A 19,533-nucleotide genomic window follows, 5' to 3' on the forward strand; every position below is an offset into this window, starting at 1 on the left:
AATCTTTATTAACTTTCAAATTGAAAAATGCTAAAGGGTATCAATGGTGTCTACCACCCTCTTATGTATCGATATCGTTATTGGTCCAATTAAGTATCGAGTCCCACATAATTTAATATAATAATTTTTAGGGAGTATCGCTAGCCAATTGCAACGTGACATGTCGAGAAGGTACTAGGCACCACTGGTACCTAATAGAAATGCTCTTTCAAATTCAGCAACCAAAATAGGAAGCAGATCAGTTGGGACATCCCCCATACTAAAGTTACGATCAGGATAAGAAATAGCAGCTTTAGCAATCGCATGAGCTACTAAATTTGCTGACTGTTTAACAAAAGAAATAATAACACCCCTTAAACTCACAAGCAAGTTTTGACACTCTTTAATTACATCACCAAAAAAGGAGATCATATGAATTGGACTACGAATTGCTTGTACTACCACCAACAATCTGTTTCTAACATTACATTCAGCTATTGCTTATCTTTTATCCAGCTGAGAGCCTCACGAACTCCAATTGCTTCGGCTAACTCCGGTCGTATCCCATTAATAACATAGTCTTTGCAAATTTAAATAATAAGTTACATATTACTCTTAAATAGATTACTACTATATCAATTTCGAGATTTTGGTCATTCAGTTGATTTTTAACGATAATATTTAACTTGCGTGTTAAAATTGTAAAGAAAAATAAATTTAAAGGAGTTTTACCACAAAATAAATGATAAGAGATTTAATATAAAAATCAAAACATAAAGGAATTTTGCAGCAAATTACTCTAAATTTAACTCCCTATTGCAAATAAATACTTAAGTTTAATTTTTAGCATTAATAATACATAATTTATATTTCTATAACTATATAAGTATCTAACATTAAGTGTCAAATCATTATTCAAAATTTAATGACTTAAAACAATTAGGGATTGTCAATTGACAATTTACTTAATACTTAATATTTAAAAAATTTAAAAGCATAATTTAAGTATTATTACTTTAAAAAATTAAATTAACATATTTAGTTGTAGCAAAAGGTTACACTTAAGTATTTATGCTCAAATTACTCTAAAAATACATTGTATATTCATGTATTTTTTTGGCAAACTTTTTTTGTTAATTTTGGGATAAATACCATTTTGGATTTTATATTTTACAAAAGTTACTCATTAGAGCTTAAATGACAAATTAGATCTTGTATTTCCTAAAATGTTACAAACAGGACTCTGAACTAATTTTTTGTCAAAATAAAATTTAATAATAATCCTATGTAAATGTATTATGACAAAATTATTTACATTTTTTTATCTATTCAATTATCTTAAAATTGATTATATTAAAAAAAAATTGTCAAAAATTAACATTAGGGTCTTATTTATTTTTTTTTTTTGAATGAGAATTTTATTACTAAGCGACACTAGGCACATCCGCTAACAACATAGCAGCAGCACCATTCGGTAACAAATCAGTCCACAATTCGGACTTACGAGTCAAACGACTCCAACTAGCTAAACTATTAGCAACTTTATTACAATCTCTATGAAAAAATAAAAAATTTAATGATTGAAAGGAACTCTTCAAGAGCTTGATTTCATGCACCAATTTTCCCCAATCCGTGTGATTTGTAGCTTCAGTGGAGAGAGCTTTGATAATTGTTTGACTGTCAGATCCCACCTGGACGTTCGACATGGACCATCTCCTAGCCAAGTTAATGCCTTGAAGGATTGCTGTAGCTTCGGCTAAGAGGACTGACATATAACCAGGGAGAAAAGATGTAGCAGCAACCACCAAAGTTCCTTTAGAATCTCTTATGACAGCACTAATACCACAACCTGGTCTACCCAAAATTAAGGAAGCATCAGTATTAATCATGTAGACACCATTGGGAGGAGGTTGCCACGCCGTGACCGGTTTGATGGTAGGAACTAGGGGTGTGTAGAAAGTCATCCAATCCAATTCCAACCGACCGATCCAATCCTAACCGATCCAATAGAATCGGATATCCAATCATAATTGGATCGGATCGGATGCAAATTTTAAAAATCCAATTGGATTGGATCGGATATTGGATGAGACATCCGATCCAATGGATAACCGATCCAATCCAATCCAATATCATCCAATGTCCATCCAATCATATTTAATATTTATAATTTTATCTATTTAATTATTTTATATATTATTTTATTATTTATTAGGTTTTAAATTATGTTTTTTCATATATATATATTTTTTAATGAAATTAGCCTAAATAGTAGTTAAAATGAATTGGATTCATCCATGGGATTCATTGGATGGATCCAATCCAATCTAATAAAAACCAGTTAAAGCATCCAATGGATGGAACCGATCCAATCCAATACATCCATTGGATCGGATCGGATCGGATCGGATGACTCAATTCAATTGGATTGGATCGGATGGAAAAATCCAATATCCAATAAATAATTGGATTGGATCGGATGGGTCCAAATTCATCATTGGATGTGATCCAATGAACACCCCTAGTAGGAACCGTGAGCAGATTCTGGTGTGTCTCCAAGTGAGTTGCAAGCAGGTCAAGAGCCCAATAAATCCAAGTTTGGTCATCTATGGATTTATTTTGGAAAACAAACGAATTCCTTCTTTGCCATACCAACTAAGATAGGCCTATGAATTTGAAAAAGTCCTCTTTTGGAAGGTGATCATGGAGCCACCAAAGAACATCATCTGCCTGAGAGTTTTGTTGGGGTATGATCTTTGTGAAACCAAGTTGCTTCCATATGTTTTTAACCTTCGGACACCGCCAAAGTGCATGGCAAATATCTTCATCCTGAAATTTGCACAAATCACAGCAAGTGTCAAGAGCCATACCTCTTTTATTAAGCTCCACTTTTGTGGGAATCCATTGATTGTAGACCCTCCATATAAAGTTCTTCATTTTTGGAGTAAGATGAGATTCCCAAATTAGTTTCCACCATGATTTGACTTTGGACAGATTTGAGCATTCGGCTATATCAGGATTTTTAAATCGGATTTTGTACCCACTAGCAACCGAGTAAATTCCATTGGGGTCATACTCCAAGTAATCCAATCCGGATTGTTAACAAGTGGAGTTATTCCAAGAACCCAAGGAATATCATCATGGTGGAACCCCTTCTAATTTCATTTTCTTTCCAACTTCCATTAGGGAACAAAAGAGTATCTATTGTTGTCTCGGGAGGGATTAGCACTTTACCGCGAAGCTTGAATGGATAACTTCTTGGGATCCAAGGATCTTTATTTATTCGAATTTGACTACCATCACCCACACACCATCTCATCCCTTGTTGTAAAAGGTCTCGGCCCCATAAAATGCTGCTCCAAATCGAAGATCCATAATGACCAAGTTTAGCTACCAAAAAGCTTTCCTTTGGGAAGTATAGAGCTTTTAGGATTTTGGAAAGTAAGTAATCCGGGTTATTGAGGATTTTCCAACCTTGTTTAGCCAAGAGAGCTTTGTTGAAATCTTCCATGTCTCGAAAACCCATTCCCCCTTGTACTTTTAGTTTGCAAAGTTTCTTCCAATTACCCTAATGTATCTTATGATTATCCTTCGTTAGACCCCACCAAAACCGGGCAATTAGACCTTCAATCTCATGGAGAATTCCTTTCGTAATTCGAAAACAACTCATGACATAGCAAGGTAAGGCTTGGATTACCGCTTTAATAAGGATTTTTTTTCCGGCTTGAGAGAATAACCCCACCTTCCAACCTTGGAGTTTTGCTTCTATTTTGTCTCTTATTTTCCCAAAGACTTGGCGTTTGTTTTTCCCACAAAGGTAGGCATACCCAAATACTTGGTATGGTTCTTAACTAATTTAACCCCCAAGTTGGAGGCTATATTAGTTGCTAGTGAATCATTAACTTTGCTTCCCACACACATCTCCGTTTTTTCAAAATTAATGCATTGGCTGGACATCTTCTCATAAGTAGCAAGAACTTTTTTCAAAGCATTACTATCCTTTATGTTTGCATCCAAGAATACTAAGCTATCATCCGCAAATAAAAGGTAGGAAAGCCGTTGAGCCAAGTTACCGAATCTTAGCCCATGAATTTTGCCCGCCCTTTCGGCTTCAAAAATCAAACAAGAGAGACCTTCAGAGCATAAAAGAAAGAGAAAGAGAGAGAGGGGGTCACCTTGTCTCAACCCACGTTCGGGAAGAATTAATCCTTTAATGGAGCCATTGATGAGGATTGAGAAGGATACAGAACGGACACAGTTCATTATCTTAGTAATCCATTGAGAGTCAAATCCCAAATGTGTCATCATAGCTTCTAAAAAGTTCCATTCTATCATAAGCTTTCGACATATCTAACTTGACCGCCATTTTTTTCCATTACGAAACCGCCCTTTCTTATTTTTATTATTTTAAAAAATTTAACAAAACGTGAAGCAACTTTTTTTAAATGATGTTTACCCTTAATTCTGAGTTTATATGAAATAATCTCTTATTGCTTTAACCTCTGTCTCGTTTTTTGACGGTCTTCTTCTCATGCCCTCACAACGCCGGTGCCGACCCTAATTGTTTCCCCTCACTCATCCAAACAACCTCCAACGCTCTCTCTCTCTCTCTCTCTCTCTCTCTCTCTCTCTCTCTCTCCTTCCAACTTCGATAAAGTTCATTGCTCCTCTCTCTCTTTCGGCCTATTTCTTCTCCTCCCGGCTTGGCGTTCTCTGCTGCCCTCAATTATCACAGGTAATGAGTTTAGCTTTTGAAATTTTGGTTTAATTGGAATTTTTATTCAATCTTGTGTTTGATTTAGCTAACTTGGAGGACAGAATGGATGCGAATATGAAGAAATTACAAGAAAGTTTAGTTGCGCTTGAGACTGAAGCAGAGCGTCTCTTTTTAGCCCGAAACCAGGTTGGTTTTCATTAATGTCAGTCAGTAATCGTTTCTCCTTGGATTTCCAAAAAAAAAACCATGGAGTTTCAAACTCAAGCATCAAATGAAAACGTTGTACTTTAGGTACGGGTTTAGGGTTTATTAAGTAAATGATCAAGTGAGAATGGCAGACATTTTTTTTTATGCTTTTGAATTAGAAAGTGGATAGGCATATTCAAAGGATCAAATCACAAGAAGGGTTTCACAATATGGAATTCTATGCAGTTGTAGTTGTGGAAATCTATTTTGGTTTTTGATTGAGGAAACTTTCTTGAAGAGCAATTTGTTTTGCTTGAACATTGTTAGTAGACTCTGTGAATTTGTTGGGGTTAATATGCAGCTGGTTGAGACTGATAAGCTAAGAAATGGAAATAGAGAAGCACTTACAGCTTTGAGGAAGAGAGCTCGAACGACAAAGACCAGTGTTCCATCCCCCTTTGAGTCAGTAATGAAGGAGATTGGCGTATCTGGATCAAGACCTTTGGTAAAGGAAGTATGCACCACCTGTGGCAGCCACGACTCCACTGAACGCACATGGATGATGTTCCCTGGAACTGATGTCTTTGCAAGGATTCCGTTTCATGCTGCTCATTCAATCATAGAGACAGGTATCTTTTAATTTATCAATACTCTCATTGTCACATCTAAAATCTGATGATGTAATTGAACTTTCTGCTTGATTTTTGTTTTAGTTTTTTGAACTGTTATTGTGGAATTCCATTGCTTTATACTTACCCTGTTATAAATTAATCAAGGAGGCTATGTCGGGTTACATAGTAGTCGAAGCTGTTACCTTGTTAAATCTGCGCTGTAAGTGACAACTTATGTATGATGTCTTGAGTCTTGAAATTGGTTTTTGATTCCAATTTGTAAGTAGTGTTTTGTTGTCAAGGACTCCGAAACAATTGAGATTAGCAGTTTGCAGTGCTCTTTGTCTAAAATGCTGAAGTTGATTCTGACAGTAACTATTGTTATAATTTGATAGTATGTGGATTACAAAATTTAGTAATTGTTACAGACATTGTTATTATATGTGCTTTGAGTAGTATGGTATATGTTGTTTATGTTATTTCATAATTTTATTGCTGTTTTGACATAAAAAAAAAAATCATGCAAAAATGCTTCTAACTTGGAGAACAACACACACACACACTCTAAATTCTACCCTTTTAATAGTGTAATAATCTCTTTAAACATACAAAAAGAGTTTCATTTTTCTAAATTGAGTTTAATCAACCCTTATATAGAGATGAATCTAGTTCAAAATGAAGATAACAATAATAAATATGTTAAAACTACCTCGTGTAACAGAAAAATCTGGCTAGTGTTCTGAGAGCTCAGCTGCTTGGACCAATCACAACAATCATCAGCTATATTTTCTTATCAATTATTAACAATTGGATCTTGTTTTGTTTGACTGCAGATCAAGAACATCTTGACTTTGAAACCAAGAAACTCCACAGCTATGTGAAGGATAAAACTCTGTTGATATCAGAAAAAGGTGCACTTGCGGACAAGATCAGTCCAGCGGTGCTCAAGTCTCTTGTAACCCTTACAGGAAATAGTAGAAAGTAAGTTACGATCTTGTTCTTGTAATATGAGTTTCATTTCCAAGCAAGGAAAAAGCGATTAACATGTAAAGTCTTCTCCTTTTTTCTTGTTTTGATGTAGTAACATGCAAAATCTTCTTACTTTCTTAAGTTTGTGTTTTTATTCAAATGCATGGCCAATTACTTTACATGTTTGGCACTCCCTATAAGTAGGAGTGTGCAGAAAGTCATCCAATCCAATTCCAACCGACCGATCCAATCTCAACCGATCCAATAAAATTGGATATCCAATCATAATTGGATCGGATTGGATGCAAATTTTGAAAATCCAATTGGATCGGATCGGATGTTGGATGAGACATCCGATCCAATAGATAACCGATCCAATCCAATCCAATATCATCCAATGTCCATCCAATCATATTTAGTATTTACAATTTTATATATTTAATTATTTTATTTAATATTTTATATATTATTTTATTATTTATGTTAGATTATTAGGTTTTAAATTATGTTTTTTCATATATATATATTTTTTAATGAAATTAGCCTAAATAGTGGTTAAAATGGATTGGATTCATCCATGGGATCCATTGGATGGATCTAATCTAATCTAATAAAAAACCAGTTAAAACATCCAATGGATGGAATCGATTCAATCTAATACATCTATTGGATCGGATCGGATCGGATGACTCAATTCAATTAGATTGGATCGGATGGAAAAATTCAATATCCAATAAATAATTGGATTGGATTGGATGGGTCCAAATTTATTGGATGTGATCCAATGAACACCCCTACCTATAAGCCTCCTCTATTGTATTGAATGATTATAATACTAGCATTGATAATTGGAAAATAATAACTCTAAAGAAAGTGTGTTTTTTTTTTTCATTAATATACAACTAATCTATAAAAAAAATACAATAACAAGAATAAATATTTTATTTTCATTAGTATTGAAGATGTGATACCTGATTTATAAAAATATGAACTCATAAGGGAAAAATATTGTATACTATAAATTTTTGTTAGGAGTATCTATATTAAGACACTTTTTACATTAGTTGTCTTGATTCAATACCCTATTTTGAAATTATTAGTATCTTTATTTTATGGAGAATTACCTCAAATAATTTTTTTTTTTTTCAAATTTACGGTTTGGGTTTCTAAAGTACTTGAAGCGCTAGTTGTAATAGGAGTTTTTATACGATTTTTTGTTGCAATTTGGATTGCAGCGCTAGTTGCAGTAGGAGATCTATGTAGAATTCCGTAAAAATGCAAAAAAATAAAAAAAAAATTTAAAGTGTAAAAAATGAAAAGTCCCTTAATTTTTTTATTATTTTATATAACGGTAATATAGCTGTGATTTGGAATAATTATGATAACTTTTAAAATTGGATTAGTTTATAAGATAGTGGCATTACATTATGTAATTATCACTTATTGTGGTATTCGTTTGAGTGATTTTTTTTATGCTATTTATATGATATGATTTGTAAGTTTGGAATTTTTACAAAAATACTAAATTTTAGATAAAAATTAATAATTTTAGAAAATTTTTACAAAAATATTATCTTTTTATAAAAGAACCGTAAAATATTTAATAAAACAATTAAAAACAATAGTGGAACAACTAAAAAAATAATAATAGAATAACAGATGAAATTTAACTCAGTATAGAGTATAAAACAATACAATATTTTTGAAAAAAAATCAACCCTATAGTAAAAAAGAAAAAAAGTTAAAATATATAGTGTAAAAATCCCAACAATTTTTGGTACACATGCGATCCAAAGCATAAATGAAGGGTTAATTCATTGTTATAACTATGTATATAAATAATAAAATTAGTCCAATTGAAATACAAGCAACATGCCATTTTGTAACTTTGTTCACACAAGAAAGTAGAAACCAGTCCCAATCCATAGAATCATGTTAGAAACAAAACAAACATCTCATATCCAAACGGAAATCTTATTAATCTTAACTATGACTTAGCCAAATCAGAATCCAAACAAATACTATGATACTATTTAGTCATATAACTATTTGCGTATAAATATAATTCCTGAGTTGGCTTACCAAAACAAAATTGATTTTACAAACAAATCATAACAATATGGCATTGGAGAAGTCTACAATAGCAAAGGACGTAGTGAAGTGAAGCTCAACTAAAGTGCACAAATGAGTTTGCGGTTTTGTGCCAAGTGCATAGTTAATGTTTTACAGAAGAACTAATTGATTTGAGATAAATTGAAAACTACCATTTTTATTAAGCATTAATTAAATATAACTCTAAAATAATTTTAATTGATACAATACATTTTTTTATACTTAAAGTACCAAATATAATCTTACATAACTTATTAAAATTAGAATTATCAACGCACATAGGGCTAAAACCTATAAAATTGAATATACCTTACAGAGTATTAATAAAGTAAAAATTAAAATAAGAAATAAAAAGTGAGTATAAGTGTAATTTCGTCAATTAATTTTGATTTTATTTGTGGTAATTGATTGGTAACAGCCCATTAGTATATCTAAACAATGTCATCGATGGTTGTGTTGCTCGAATTGCTGAAAAATTAGAAACCACGTAACCTTGCTCTAGTGTCTATTTTTGTGTCTTATGATGTTCTTTTTATTGCCTTTGAATTTTCAGGATTGGTTATAGCAAGATTGTAGTTGCAAAGGCTAAGGGCCTCATCACACCTGAACAGATTTGCTAAATATTTTGCACACATTATGATTGTATATTTCTAATACAATGAAAGAAACAAGTTCTTTGATCTTGATTGCTGGTTTGGTTGGTTTATGTTTCAAAAAAAGTGTCCTAATTGAGCCAACGAGTGGCAACACTGGTATGGATTTACCGAGCTTTCGGAGCTGAGTTGGTTCTTACTGATCCTGCAAAGGGCATGAGAGGAGCTGTTGCAAAGGCTGAACAGATATTGGCCAAGACTCCTAATGCCTATATGCTTCAGCAATTTAAAAATCCTGCCAACCCAAAGGTAATAAGATTATTACTTCATGAAATGAATAGAGTTGAAGTTTGATTTTGATAATGTGTTTTTATTGATGAAGGTACACTATGAAACTACTGGACCAGAGATTTGGAGAGGTACTGGAGAGAAAGCAGATGTTTTGGTTGCTGGGATCGGTACAGGTGATACGATAACAGGTCCAGGAAAGTTTCTTAAAGAGGAAAACCCCAACATAAAGTAGTTTTATAAAAAGCATTATAGGCTTGTTCAGTTTAATCAGTTATTTCTTCTCATTTGCTTTCTTATAAAAACCACTCGAAAGTCTTGTTCTGTCTGGTGGGAATCCTGGTTAGTGAACTAATGATTCTTTGTAATCATTACATATTCTATCAAATTATTCTCACCCAACAAGAATTCGCCATTTTTAACTTGTGATAACTTTCTCAATATTTAAGATTGAAATCGAACTTTTTCGTGAGCTTTCAATATGTTTTTGACCATTTTGTGTGAGCATTCTGCACATATAGGTCCACACAAGATCCAAGGAATGGGGGTTGGTTTTACTCCTTGTGTTCTTGAACTCAATCTTATGGATGAGATATAATTCAAGTAAGCCTCAAATATTCCATAGTTTAGATCTTCCATTTAAAGGAACTCATAACATTGGTTTGTGTCAGATATTGCTACCTAGTTCCTAAATTGCTGAATTAACCTTCATCATCTGATGCTTTCACAAAGTTCTTGTGAATTAAGCCTAAGATAATTTTAAACATATAACAATATCTGATTTTACGCAGATATCAAGCGACAAAGCGATTGACACTGCAAAAGCTCATTGCACTGAAAGAAGGTTTACTGGTATATTTATCTACTCTACAAACCAAAATAACTAATACTTATTTTTTTTAAAGAAAACCTTGAACTCAGACTTCTTTATACTACAGAAGTTAACAATCACCATATAGTTTCTTTCCCATAATAGGTTTAATTGTGGGAATTGTTATATGTTTACAGGTATGAATATCATCAGGGGGCCACAGCTGCGGCTGCAATTAACGTAGCAAAGAGACCAGAAAACGCAACGAAGCTCATTGTCGTAAGTTTGATATCTCGTGTTTATATACATAATAAAGGTATTTTAGTTGAAACTTACCTTAGGCTAATTGGAACTTATTAAATTCATAGATAAACATGTTAATGCAGGTAATTTTTGCTAGTTTTGGAGAAAAGTACCTGTCTTCGGTACTGTTTGAATCGGTGAAAAGGGAAGCTGAAAGCCTAATTGACGAGCCCTGAATAGAGTAGCGAATTTAACTGTCTCATTCACAATAAGTGAATGTTGAGTTATAATCAGAGAAAGAAAAGAAAGATGAATAAATCGAGACAGAAATAGAAGAGATGTACAATAAGAGTCCTATGATCTCACTTGTAAAACTAAAGAATAAGATTCAATTTTTTTTTTTTTGGCTGAATCTGAAAGATGATTACTTTCTTATGCATGGTGTGTATTACTCCCAATTTATGGCAATTATTTTTTTTATGCTTCATCAAATCTTAGTTGGAAACTGAATATAGATAAGAGAGGGATAGAACATCCTGCTCAGCACACAAAGATAAAGCCTAAAGGTGTCATTTTTTTTTTTTTCTTTTTTCTATTGGCAGGAATATTATAGGTTTGATAAATCAATAGGACAAAAACTTTACCCAAAAGGTTTTTCCACAGCTCTTCTCTTTCTCAAATTGGAAAGTGAATTTACAGTCAACAGCAGAAACAATAATGCTTCAAGCACCAAAAATAGTATAGAATATGCCAAACCCGATGTGACTTGCGCTACTTACAGGAGCCAAATTGTTAATCTGCCAAACCGACGCACAAGCATTGTATGCAATCATCTTCAAAATCTATTTAGGGTTTCCCCTTCTTCGGGGTTCCTGAACTGGTAGCCTCAGGTTTCCGCTTTATTCCAAGAAAATGCTCAACCTGTAAAAAAAACAAAAAAAAAAAAAGAGAAAAATTGATCAGTTTTTTTTTTTTTTTGCTGAATGCAAAATTGATCAGATTAGCGTTGATGTAAAATGTAGATATAGTAGCATTTCTTTGTCATTTGTATTAGTATATAGTAAACAATGTCAGCGCGGCGAAGAATAATCCCAACTGGGAAACTAGATAGCTAAGCTAGCTATTAGTTAAACCCTAACGCAGACCTCCGAAATAACAATAGAGTGATTCCACATATGTGTCAAGATATCCACGCAGAAAGAACAATAGAATGATTCCCCATGTGTCAACATATATCAAATTCAAATGCAATAGTTAACTGACCTTTCTATCACCGAGCATGGGCGTTAATCCTCCAGGGGGATCCTTCTCAACAGTAGCAAAACCACTTCTAGGATCACTAGTTTGTCTGAAACACAATGTCGTAAACAAAATGAGAAAATTCATCATTGTATTGCTATAAACACGCATATTATTAGTATATCTCTTAAAACGGAAAAATTGGTATCACTCTTCAACAGCCTCACAGATTCACTATCTTAAGAGTGAAAGTGATTTAAAGATTTTATTAAACTTGGGTTTAAAAAAACAAAAGAACAAAACATACCCTGGTTTGACATGACCACTGAGGACAAGATACGGAGTCTTCAACTGAGCTTGAGCTTCCCTCATCCGCTCCACAGATAAAGATGGCGTATCTGAACTCTTCATCTGCTTCAACTTCAGCTCTTCATGGAATTGCTTCATCCGCTTTTCTTGTTTCATTTTGCCAGGTCCCTTTCCATGGAACTTATGAGAGAGAATTCGAAAGGCTTCCTTGGGAGTCAACTGTCAAAATAAAGCACTAGTGAGAAAAGAGATGCTTCTTCATGATCATCAAAAATAGCAAGACAAAGAAGTATAATGTCAAAATTCAACTTATTAGTTATGCAAAAGTAATCAATCAAATTATTTAATATAAAATTGGTGGATGAATGGCTATAGAATAAGCGTCTAATATAAAGTTAAAAAAAAAATCCCTTTAATCTTGAAATGAGTGTTTGGATGGACATCATTCACTTGTACATTGTGAGTGTCCAAACACATCTGTTGATTGGCATGGACCCACCATGTAACCCTATTGAGTCCTAGCCGATGCACAACAGAGTAAACACTACAGCCTGTACCTTAAGTTGATTCTTAATCTAAAATATAAATTCGTGAGAGATCTATAACCCCCAAAGCCAAAGAATTTACATAAACATTTAAAATCATATATAACAGAGTATGTGAAAAGGTACAAAGGCTAATATGATGAAAAATGCTTACAATACGCCCAAATTCATCAGTCCTTTCAATGCGGATGTCCTTTTCTTGATAGACTTTGGGTGGGTGAGTCTCCTTTGAATGGCCCAAAGATGATGTACGAGTGTCATCCCTCTTTTGGCGAGGTGGATGCATCCCCTTCTTGGGCTCATCATCATCATCTCCAACAATGCCAACAAGTTTACTCTTCTTTTTGTCCATATTTCTGCCACCCCAATCAATGCTTTCTTTCAGCGTTCCTCTCTCTTTAAGTAGCTTCAATGCACCTGACAATCCTTTACCAACTGAAACTTCGTGAATAATTTCATCTGGAACAATCTCCTCCTTATCCTCCTTACTGGGATCTTCATCTTTTTCAGTATCATTAACTTCAGACCACCCACCAGGCTCAGTTTTCATTTCCTCATGAGAAACTTCTGGTTCCTCATCTTCTTCCATAAAAACATCTTCACCATCAGGGTTATGGGCTTCTGAAATATAAAAAACAAACACATAAGTAATTTGTTTCCATTCATCACATCACATGCAGTCTAAGTTTTCTCTAAATCTAAAATATGAGAACAAGATTTGACACCAAGACTCCCCCAATCTGTTGTTATTCCTTATAAAATAACTCAGAGAAAATGAGAATACAGTACCATGTATGTACAGTAAATCTAAAATCCAAGATTATTACTTGTGAACTATAAACAGATCCCTATTCTCAACAAATTACTTTGTATTTTTATTATAGTTAAAAATTAAACATAAATATACCTTTTTCAAGCTGAAGACCCCATACAAACTCTTCCATCTCTGTAAAGACAACCTTGTTTTCCTGAAGCTCTCCAGTGTTAGGTATTTGTTCATCAGCAGTCTGGTTGTTGGCAGTGCTGGCAGCAAGAAGTGCAAAAGCCTGAGGACCAGAGGACGTATCATCTTTCTTTTTGAGAGCTAATGCCCTTGCTCTTGCCAAAGATTTATAGAGCTCTTCATCATCATCATCTGCATAAACTGAATCTTCCTCCTCTGGTTTGGAGGGAAGAGTTTGTTCCATGCGTAATGATTTAGATGCCTCATCTGCTTTAGCTAATGCTGTCTGGTATGCAATATTCCTCCTTTCAGCCTCAGCTCTCTCCTGCTGTTGTTTAACAGACTGCCGCTTCCCATCATTACGGGAACCAATATCACCAACACCCAGCCCTGCAGAAACTGCTTCTGCTTCAAGAGCATCTAGGTCTAGCTTATCCTTTTTCCGCAAGGATTTCTTTTTCTTGGGCTTTTTAAACTGAACCATTTCTTCAGAAGTATAGTAATCTGATGTCGTTTTTCCAGGCAAGTTGAGAGTTTCGAAGCGATTGGTTGTTGAAGAACCTTGTAACCTTTTACGAAGCTATAACAAGAGGAAGGGGGGAAAATCTCGTGAGAAAACATACTTTGGCATATGAAAACACATAACAATATAAACATTAAACATTGAGAAAAGGAACAATAAGAGATATTCAGGAACAAGAAGAGAAAGTCCAAAATCATATTTAAATAAACCCAAACACTGTCATGTTTCATAAAGCATAATGATTTAACAACCAAAATGAGCAGAAAAGAGAGAACAGAATAAATTAATGAATCAAAGGAAAAGAAGAGAAAAAAAAAACCTTCAACTATAAATATCATCTATTTTGCTATTGTTAATGCTAATGAAAATTAAAAGAGAAGAAAATGATACCTCTTCAAGTCTCTTCTCTGCTTCATTAGTAATGCGTCCTCGTTCATCTAGAGTTATCCCCTGAGTAGAATTATCAATACAATACAGTACATCAGCATTCATGCATTTTGGATTTGAGAAATAAAAATATAAAGTAACAAAACAGAACAAGGATAAAAGAAACATTAGATGTGAAAGTAAACATAACGCCAGAAAAAGAAAAATAATAACCTCATCTGTTGCTGGATCGTCATATTGAGGAAGCATTTTCTTCTCTACATTTGGATCATCATTGAACCTAAACAACAAACAATTAACAACTATGAGAGCTAAAAACTTTCAAGAAATTAATTACTATTTAATAGGATACAACTTAACGACAAACAACTATGAGAGATAAAAACTTTCAAGAAATTAATTACTATTTCAGAGAACACAACCTAATGAAAGTAGTCATGGTTCTTATAAGAGTTCTATCGCACAGCAATTAACTAATGTCAGCACATTGAAGAGCTAAGCGAACAGTAAAAATATGCAGTAGTAATCTTACTTGTCAGCATATGTCCCTGGTTTCTTCTTTGCTGCTTTGTAAGCATCATCTCGCTGCTTCTGCTCTCCAAGTTCCACGTTTTCAAGCATATCGACGTCTGCCATGTTAGAAAAAAAGTTTATCTTAAATATTGAGATGACATCAAAGAGTTCAGAGTCTAGATGCCGGAAATACAGAAGATATTACAAAGTAAATTCACCTTCATTAATATCGCCATCAGCCAGAATATTCTGATCTTTCAGTGTCAAAACTACTGCACCACCTTCCATAACTTTGTCAAGCCCGTGAAGGACTTTAACTCCAGCTAAATCTGAACCAGATTTGAACTTAAGTTATTTTTTTTTAATTAAATTAGTAAAATTCTGATCATAACATATCAGGTCATTCAACTAAAATGGTCATTAAAAAAAATGAAAGATAGTTATCACCATTGCACATTGGTTCTTAAATTAATTTCCCTATTACCAAAGTGTTCAGAAAGCATAACCAGGTTTAAATTCACTGACTAATGACCCAAACAAAGACATATGAGTACTCACATTAGTAGTACTATCTGCACTTTTTTGTGCTTTCATGTAAATAAGTATCATGGATGAAACACAATGTGACTATAAATAAATAGCTCCAAATTGATTGATTAAGTACACATTGGTATACAAGATGGACTAACGAAAATTCCCTTTTGTATCTTAAAAACCTTAAATCAACTAGTCAGCACTAGGTACTTCAGGAGAAGTTTAAACTAAAAAGAAAAAATGCTTACGATGATGAGCTGTCTCCTCATCTTCACTTTCTCCTTGAACAATGTTATCCTGAAAAGAATAATAACAATACTTAAAAACATATGAAAGATGATAAATTCATTTCCATCTATACACAAAGCAAGGAAAAATAGCTATGACAAGCATTAACCTGTTCCTCAAACTTCTTTGACAGCTGCATAGCCTTCTGTTTTACTACACTCTTTTTCACTTCAAGCTTGCGGCTCTTGCTAACCCAAGCAGAAACTTCCGAACTATCTTCTGTTTTTTTCTTTGATCTTTCTTCCTTCATTCTGAGCAAATAATAAGAGGAAACACTAGTATAAGAAAAAGATAACCGCAAGTTTGTAACACAAATTACCCTCTGGTTTTCACAATCAATGACAATAAGTAAATACACAGAAACTTGCTTACTTCAAAATACGCTCCTGAAGCTCTGCTGATGTTGGATGTGCTTCACGAGCTCCATCGTCATCCATTCGTTCATCTTCAGTGTACTGTGAAGACTTCCCTTGCTTAGCATCCCTATCCTTGTTATTCTCATAACTTTGCCTAGATCTATCATCTTTTCCCCCATCCTTACTCCGATCGTAATCTCCATCTGGACTTTTTCTACTCACTCTATCTCTGGACTTGTCCTTCTCCTCATCTGCTTCCCTTTCCTTCTCTTTAATTTTTTCTTTGTCTATATCCTTGTAATTTTCTCTTCCCTTCTCCCTATCTTTATGTCTCTCTCTATCTCGTTCTCTCTCTTTTTCCTTGGCCCTGTCCCTTTCCTTATCCCTATCCTTGTTCTTCTCCTTTCCCCTCTCTTTATCCCGCGTCCGATCACTATCCTTTTCAACATCCTTATCTTTCACACGGTCTTTTCGATCTTTATCCCTTTCCCGCTCTTTTTCTCTATTCTTTTCTCGATCATGATCTTTGTCTCTAACCTTATTGTCTCTACTCCTATCTTTCTCCCGCTCACTTCTATCATCCTTCTTCCTCTCCTTACCCGAGCTTCGATCCTTTTCTGGATCTTTAGCCTCTTTCTCCCTTTCTTTCAATGAGTCATCACCACTCCTCCTCGACCTATCTCGCTCTCTACTTCTATGGTCTTTCTCTTCCCCTCGGCTACTCTTCTTCCTATCCTTTACATCATCTCGCTCCTCACGCTGTTCATGCTCAGACCATTCCATGTCCATATCTAAGTCTACGGATTCCAAAATATCAACAATTTACAGATTTTTATCAATCCAACAGATCCTTGAGTAGTTAAACTAGAAAAAGACAAAAAAAAAAAAAAAAAAAAGAAAAATGGTAACTCAATCCAATCCAATTCAACAAAACACAGCTCAAATAAAATTTATCAACTTAAATAATATTCAATTCCTGAAACAGTTAACTAAATTCATAATCTTCATAACTTAAGCAGGGTCACACATTCAAATACATAGACAGGAATAACAACAAACTTTAACAAAAATTTACTCATTTCAAGTGAAGTAGATTCAAATTTAGTATAAAAACAAGTTAAACATAATTCCCGAGCCCTATTAAGCTTCGAGAGAGAAGAACCGCGGAAAGTGTAGAATATAATTAAACAAGAAAAACGAAAACAACAAAACCTAAAAGATGCATACCTGGTAAGGAGGATGAGCGGTGAATCAAGAAAGAAAGTGGCGCAGAATTAGGGCTTGCGGAAGCAACTTTGGGGTGGCGCTCGCTCGCTCAAAAATGGGCGGAACAAGGTCAGTGTTTTCCTCAATTAAATTTTACAGGAGAGATGTAAATGACAATCAAGCACTCCTTTTTTTTCTTTTTCGAAATCAAATTGAAATTTGCAATCTTTCCTTTTATTTTTTATTTATAACATTTTTGTTTTCTAATTTTTAATCACAAAATGAAAATTTTTGGAAAACAAAAATGCATTTTGTAACCACTTTTATTTTTTAATTTTAAAAACAGAAAATAAAAGCATGTTCTGTAAAATTCATTTTTTGATTAATTTACGTCGGGTCTAAGTCCGGGGTTGGATTTAGATTCAAGTTGGGTTTAGCGCCAGGATCGTGAGGGGATTTGGGTCCGGATCATGATCGAAGTCCAAGATATTGATTAAGAAAAAAAACTGTTTAAAAAAATGTTGAAAGTGATTTTTTTTTTTATTTTTAAAATTTTGATTCTCAATTAAAAAATTAAAAAGTAAAAACAGTTTTAGAGAACGTGTTTTTGAAAAATATTTTCACTTTTTCAATTTTAAAAACAGAAAACTGATTAAAAAAACTGTTATCAAACGGCACCTAAATTAATGGTGAGTTTTGTTCAATAAACTATTTTTATTTTTTAAATTAAGGTTGTGTTTGGTAATAATTTTTTAATCAGTTTTTTATTTTTAAAATTAAAAAAATGAAAATATTATTTAAAAATATGTTCTATACCATAACAATTACATCTTTGTGTAATGGCAATAACAATTACATCATCTAATCTAATAGGCATTACATTATAATCCTATTACAACAACAAAAATGAAAAAACAAACATGGTACTAGTAGAGACTTAGGTGGCGTTTGGTTAGAGGTAATGAAATGAAATGGAATAGAAAAGAAATAATTTTCATTCCATTTCTTTGTTTGGTTGCATTTAAAAATATTAGAATATCATTCCGATGAAATGCCCTTTCTATCATTTTGGTAGAATGACTATTCTATTTTAAAATAGAAGGAAAGATCATTCCAATGCAAGATTTGAAAATTTTAATAATTTCTTTTATCAATTTTTTTTTTTATACATTTTAAATTTAATTCCATTCCATTCCTATTCTTATATTTTCATTCCTCCCAACCAACGACAAGTTCATTTAATTCAACCATACACTAAGTGTTTCTTTAACTCCATTTTTAGACTGATTAGTTAAATATTAGTAGGCTAGTTCTGGAGTGCACTTGTATCAGGCTTGAATGTATCAAGACTTATATGTTTTGCCTCTTTTTGGGGAAAATATTTATTTTATGTTTTACGGTGTTCTTTCACTAGCCACAGGGTTATCCCTTTGGCTAGTTTTTTTCCTTTATTTTTTCTTAGCATTGTTGATTTTATCGTTTTGGGGTTGCGTCTCTTGTGGTAGTTTGTCTTTAATTTATATTCATAGTTTTTCATTGTGGTGTTTTCTGGTTTGTTATGTCTTCAGGAAGTATCTCTGTATTACAAGCGGAGACTTTGACACTTTTGTTTGGACTTAATTGGGCTCTTTCTTGCGGAATCCAAATTAAAGAGGTTTTTTCCGATTCTTTGTCTCTAGTCACAACTATAAACAAAGGAAAGGTTTTTTTCAACGAGCTGGGTGTGCTATTTGAGAATGTCATAGCTATATTGTCTAAACTCCCGGGAGCAGTTTTGTCCCATGTGGCTCGGAATGCGAATTCTGCAACACATGGTTTGGCAAAACATGCTCTTCAGTTAGACAATGAGCTATCCTGGTTCGAGAAGGTGCCGCCGCCGATTGTGGATTGCTGCTTTGTTAATCATATGTGATCTGGATCACCGCGTCAAAAAACATAAAAAATAAATAAGATTAGATGACACACAAACGACAACTCAATATATCACCCAATAACAACAAATCACCACTTGGGCAACAAAAAAAAGTTATAATAATTATAATCCTAAAAAATAGTCGCATCAACATTAATCTTGATCATATTCTCCGTATATCCAGTACTCTACTTAGTTTTCATGAGTCATAAAACTCACCCACGAATCCATTTTACTGTCTTGAGCACACATTGATCAACACAATCGTT

General features: G+C 33.6%; 2 protein-coding genes and 1 pseudogene across 19 annotated transcripts; 2 read left to right on the forward strand and 1 right to left on the reverse strand.

Annotated features, from left to right (window-relative positions):
- The first annotated feature begins 4,448 nt into the window (after positions 1-4,448).
- LOC115699447 (uncharacterized) lies at positions 4,449-6,641 on the forward strand. 2 transcript variants are annotated; one of them, XM_030626863.2, is made up of 4 exons: positions 4,449-4,714; positions 4,782-4,882; positions 5,244-5,511; positions 6,327-6,641. In XM_030626863.2, exons 2-4 carry the CDS (start codon positions 4,799-4,801, stop codon positions 6,476-6,478), a joined length of 504 nt encoding a protein of 167 aa, XP_030482723.2. In that variant the 5' UTR covers positions 4,449-4,714; positions 4,782-4,798; the 3' UTR covers positions 6,479-6,641. The 2 variants fall into 2 exon arrangements, with proteins under 2 accessions (XP_030482723.2, XP_030482724.2); XM_030626864.2 differs by having other exon boundaries at positions 4,798-4,882.
- A 2,509-nt stretch (positions 6,642-9,150) lies between these two features.
- LOC115699446 (SART-1 family protein DOT2) lies at positions 9,151-17,568 on the reverse strand. 17 transcript variants are annotated; one of them, XR_004008365.2, is made up of 15 exons: positions 17,374-17,568; positions 16,163-16,943; positions 15,900-16,041; positions 15,751-15,799; positions 15,187-15,297; positions 14,988-15,084; positions 14,669-14,735; positions 14,459-14,518; positions 13,510-14,125; positions 12,757-13,223; positions 12,056-12,276; positions 11,773-11,857; positions 11,289-11,430; positions 10,683-10,741; positions 9,151-9,462 (listed from the first exon to the last, which is right to left on the reverse strand). XR_004008365.2 is itself a non-coding variant. In XM_030626859.2 (13 exons), exons 2-13 carry the CDS (start codon positions 16,933-16,935, stop codon positions 11,356-11,358), a joined length of 2,763 nt encoding a protein of 920 aa, XP_030482719.2. In that variant the 5' UTR covers positions 16,936-16,943; positions 17,374-17,568; the 3' UTR covers positions 11,064-11,355. The 17 variants fall into 17 exon arrangements, 2 of the variants coding, with proteins under 2 accessions (XP_030482719.2, XP_030482721.2); XR_004008362.2 differs by having other exon boundaries at positions 10,683-10,763; XR_004008359.2 differs by having other exon boundaries at positions 11,154-11,430.
- LOC133030179 (cysteine synthase-like) lies at positions 9,233-11,758 on the forward strand (annotated as a pseudogene).
- Positions 17,569-19,533: the final 1,965 nt, after the last annotated feature.

This window comes from Cannabis sativa, chromosome 8, assembly GCF_029168945.1.
Source record: "Cannabis sativa cultivar Pink pepper isolate KNU-18-1 chromosome 8, ASM2916894v1, whole genome shotgun sequence".
NCBI lineage: Eukaryota > Viridiplantae > Streptophyta > Magnoliopsida > Rosales > Cannabaceae > Cannabis > Cannabis sativa.

What these genes read in the sequence shown, in the direction of transcription:
- LOC115699447 (XM_030626863.2), top strand. Translation starts at nt 4,799, where the DNA reads ATGGATGCGAATATGAAGAAATTACAAGAAAGTTTAGTTGCGCTTGAG. An exon ending in TCTTTTTAGCCCGAAACCAG is followed by an intron (nt 4,883 to 5,243) that starts GTTGGTTTTCAT and finishes GTTAATATGCAG; the next exon opens with CTGGTTGAGACTGATAAGCT. An exon ending in TCATTCAATCATAGAGACAG is followed by an intron (nt 5,512 to 6,326) that starts GTATCTTTTAAT and finishes GTTTGACTGCAG; the next exon opens with ATCAAGAACATCTTGACTTT.
- LOC115699446 (XM_030626859.2), bottom strand. Translation starts at nt 16,935, where the DNA reads ATGGACATGGAATGGTCTGAGCATGAACAGCGTGAGGAGCGAGATGAT. An exon ending in CTTCAGGAGCGTATTTTGAA is followed by an intron (nt 16,042 to 16,162) that starts GTAAGCAAGTTT and finishes TTATTTGCTCAG; the next exon opens with AATGAAGGAAGAAAGATCAA. An exon ending in CTGATGAATTTGGGCGTATT is followed by an intron (nt 12,277 to 12,756) that starts GTAAGCATTTTT and finishes TTATTTTGACAG; the next exon opens with TTGACTCCCAAGGAAGCCTT.